We start from the raw sequence: 4,487 nt of genomic DNA on the forward strand, positions 1-4,487 counted from the left end.
TTTTTTTTTTTTTAAGATGGTCTCTTTCTGTCACCCAGGCTGGAGTGCAAGGGAGCAATCTCAACTCACTGCACCCTTCACTTACCTGGCGGAAGCCATCCACGCACCTCAGCCTCCCACAGTGCTGGGATTGCAGGCATTAGCCACTGCACGCAGCTGTAGCATCTTTTATAAACTAGTTTTGTCCTAAAATTTTCTCTAAACTAGTAGGACTATTCCACTTGCACGTTTGTGGTTTAGAAAATGTTAGTATGCTAAAAAACAAAAAAAAAATTAAATTTAAAAAAAAAAAGAAAAAAAGAGAAAATGTTAGTACGCTAATCCTACATTAATTTTAGGCATTTTCTTTGTTTTCTTCCTATTTTTTTAATGTAACATGATGCCATATGAAACAGGTTCTATATCATATATAATAGAACCGTTTTAATTATTGCCCTAATTTATAAATATAATTTTGTCATACTTCTTCAGTTGGCTGAGAAAAAAAATATTGTCTACCATTCCCCAAATAAGGTTATTTGCATGCTGTATTTCTAATGAAGGTTTATAAATTTGGAAGTTAATTGCTTTTACAGTATTGACAATACTGTTCAGGGAATAATTGGGATACTTTTTTAAGCTACTATTTTAGCAAACTATTAGGAAGTCTGAAAGGGTATAAAAGCTCTTAACAGTTGATAGAAGTAGAAATGGACATGAGTCAGTGACTTTTATCCCACTGTTAATACTCAGATTTAATGTTACCCTATCTTGGTTAGAGGCTTTATTTCTCAATTTCTAATGGATAATTTGACATGATGCAAACAAACTAAAATCATTACATCTCCTTTTAACCTACCTGTTAAACAGTAGCACAATACTAAGTGTATATAGCAATTACTCTGTGAAAAGAATATTACTCACCTTTAATCAGTTATGTATTTAAGTTTAATGTATAAAGATCTTCTTGATAGAAAATAGCTTTGCACAGTAAGACAGTTCTTAGTATGGAAAGCATAGTTACTGTATATTTGCCACATGAATTCTAATGTTTTTGAGAGACAATTAAATGAGATAATAAATACATATGTGAGACAATATGTATTTTTAAAGGGCATTACAAATACAGTGATGATTTGATATTTAAAAATATACTTGCATTATTTATGTGGCCAGTAATGTACTACTAACTGCAGTGCATTGGCAGCTCCTGGACCAAAACAAAACTGGAAAAATTGCCATTGTAATTTGTGTTCTTACAATTTTAAAGATTTTATATAATTTTGTTCTGTAGCTTTCAAAGTTATCTTGGTCATTTATATATTATATTGCCCAGAGTGTATGTGTTTCTTTATAGAAGAGAAAGATGCTTAGTAACTTAAAACATTATTGAATTATTACATGTATAATTTGTTTAAGTACCGCATGCAGTTATCATAAAGCTAATTTTTGCTTTTTGTTTTCTTGCCAATAATAGACGTCTTCCATGTATGCACCTTTTCCACCAAGTGTGTGTTGACCAATGGTTGATTACCAATAAGAAGTGCCCCATATGCAGAGTGGACATTGAGGCCCAGCTGCCAAGTGAAAGTTGACACCATGTTTCTGGACCGTTGCCCTCCCTCTCATTCCCATTTTTCCTGGTACTGCAGTCAACCAAAGATGGCATGACTTACCTGCGCAGATTTGGAAGCATTGAACTTAAGAGTGCTGGCTCTGCTATATGGTACAACTAATGCTAGACCTTCAGTTTATGTATACAGTTGATTTTGTTGTATTTATAAAAGCTTTTTTTTCCTAGATTTGACATTTTTCCTGTATCATTTTACTGTATTTTTGCATGGTTCCTTGTATTGCATTTCTTTGCACATATTATGGGCTTGTGACCCTAAACTTGCAGGCAAGATTAGCCGCTTTAGTAAGTAGAATTTTGTGGTCTTTTTGTTTTTTACATAGTACCAAGCCTTGATAATTATGAATTTTTTATCCATTACTAACCTTTAATTTAATCAATCATGTACTTTAGTTTAATGTATAAAGATCCTCTAGAAAATGATAATATTGTGTATTAAGACATTCCTTAATTAGGACAAAATGGCTGCTGTGTATTTACTATATGGAGTTCTGGGTTAAATACCACCCTTAATACTGGGAACAGAATACAACCCATACTAAATCAGATGCAGGTGGTGGTCACATCACCAGAGTGATCAGCATAAATTTTCTTGGTGTATCCTTTTCCTTTCAACACAGTGCAGATAAGAGTTGAATATTAATATCATACATTTAGACTGCTGTTCTGATTGCATTTATCTTTTTCCTACATCATTTAGAATTTTATTTCCCTGATTCAGTTTTTGCTGCTGTGAAACAGCTCTGATGAACACTAAATATTAATTTCAATTAGCTAGATTGTACATACTTGCAGATTTAACAAAATTTTAGGGAAATTGAAAAAGACATGTAGAATTTGTTGTCTTCTGCTAAGCACGAAAAGTTAAGATATCTGCTTATATTGATTTTGTAGACACATTAAGTTAAGATTTGGAATTTAAGTCTTTGGCAGGTATCTGTGCATCCATAGAACTTCTAAAGGTCCCAGGATCACTTTTAAGGGATTTTTATTAGTTTAAAGATAAATAAAGTCAGCTGAATCTACATGTCTCTTGTTTTATTTCTCTCTAAACTTGAAAACAGTAAATCTGCAGATACTGTGAGGCACAAATTATACTGTCAACCTACTGTTGCTATGGTTATATACTCCCACTTCATACATTACCAAGAGTCGATCACTGATTTAAAATTTTTAATTTCTATAGTTAAGATTTACTGCATAATATAGAATATAAAGTTAAGTTAACATACTAACATTTCTCCTTTGGAGGAAGTTTTAATCCACTTCAGGATGCATATTATTATCAAGATACTTTCATATACAGGATAGCCTAATTTTATTTGTTTAAATATACTTAATATGCCCCAGATTGCAAATGCATCCAGTCAGTAATATCACTGTCTGTATGTGGAGGACATGTTCCCATGGATCATATGTGAAGATGTCAATAAGCTTGCATTAAGCCACCTGCTTTGTAAGTGGATTGATTAATAAATAACTTATATTTCTATTGTCTTTGTGTTTCATGATTAGTTTTTATAAAAACAGTTTACATTAAACATCTTGGAATTCAAAAATAGTGATCTCACTCACATTGACATTTGCATAATTTGACATTTATATTCATTCAGTAATGACTACTTGCCCTTTTTTTATATTAATGTTGAAACTGTAGTAGCTATCAATGTTAACATGCTTAGACATAGTATGTGTGCAGATGTACGATGGGTTTAAAAAGCATAACTTATGATTAAACTGAGGTTGTAGAAGGTCAGGGAAGAGTGAATGAGTGAGTGACCTCTGGGTAAAAGAGCAAGTAGCCTATCTTCCTTTAAGTAAGTAGCCTGCAATGGATGTGATACTTTGCCACTAGAAAACCCTGGATCTGTGCCAAGGGATTGAAGAGGTGTAAGATGGGGAGAATTGTATGCCATGGAGTCCTCTTGATGTTCCCCCAAATATAAGTAAAGCACAGGTGGATTTCTCTATTTTTGAATATAACATCAGATTTAGATGCACGACTACTTGTTGACTTGTTTTATAATTGCTACTGATTTTTTTAATGTAGGCAATGCATCGTTACTTTAAAATTTATTTAATAAAAGTATTTGTGACATAAACCTAAATTGTTAATATAAGAGCTTATTAAGCTATTGCCATTAGTTACTGAAGAGTGTGATAATATTGAAGAAAGTAAGGAAGAAAATGACTTTGAACATTTTTACTTTTTGTGCTTTGTTTTGGTGTCTTCCATATCCTGCTGCATCTTTTATGTCACAATGAACATTTCAGTGATAGCTGTCCAAATACATAAAAGCTAAAATTCTTTTGTCAGCACATCCTTATTTTTATTGTTGTTAATATGCAAGTGATAAACTGATTATTTGAAACTTTTTTCATTGGTGACTTTATTTTAGCTGCTAGCACACTTGACCATTTGAACCATAACAGTTAAACTACTTCTGTTTTAAAACCTGTTGTTAGTAACTAGTTGAAACAGCGAAATTAAAATGTAAGGTCTTGAGGACATTTTATTATTAATGTTTCATAAATGGGAATAGTTTAAATCTGTATAAAATACATCCTAGTTTCTAACTTCTAAAACCTCTGGAAACATAGTATATGTGTGTCACACACACACAAATATAGATACACTGTGTTGCTATATATATATGTATATGATGTTGTTTTTGAGACAGAGTCTCCCTCTGTTGCCAAGGTTGGAGTGCAGTGGTGTGATCTTGACTCACTGAAACCTCCACCTCCTGAGTTCAAGTGATTCTTGTGCCTCAGACTCCGGAGTAGTTGGGAATACAGACGCGCGCCACCATGTCACCGTGGCCAACCATTATATATATATATGTATTATTATTGAAAACATCACATGTCACAG

The 4,487-nt window shown here is 32.7% G+C and overlaps 1 protein-coding gene across 1 annotated transcript in view; it reads left to right on the top strand.

The window, feature by feature from the left end:
- RNF111 (ring finger protein 111) overlaps positions 1–3,109 on the top strand; it is a 101,766-nt gene extending 98,657 nt beyond the window's left edge. The window contains exon 13 of the mRNA XM_017531840.2: positions 1,457–3,109. Within this exon, the coding sequence (XP_017387329.1) occupies positions 1,457–1,574 (118 nt within the window). The 3' untranslated portion in view covers positions 1,575–3,109. The remainder of the gene's footprint in view (positions 1–1,456) is intronic.
- Positions 3,110–4,487: the final 1,378 nt, after the last annotated feature.

This window comes from Cebus imitator, unplaced genomic scaffold (assembly GCF_001604975.1).
Source record: "Cebus imitator isolate Cc_AM_T3 unplaced genomic scaffold, Cebus_imitator-1.0 Scaffold74, whole genome shotgun sequence".
Classification (NCBI taxonomy): Eukaryota; Metazoa; Chordata; class Mammalia; order Primates; family Cebidae; genus Cebus; species Cebus imitator.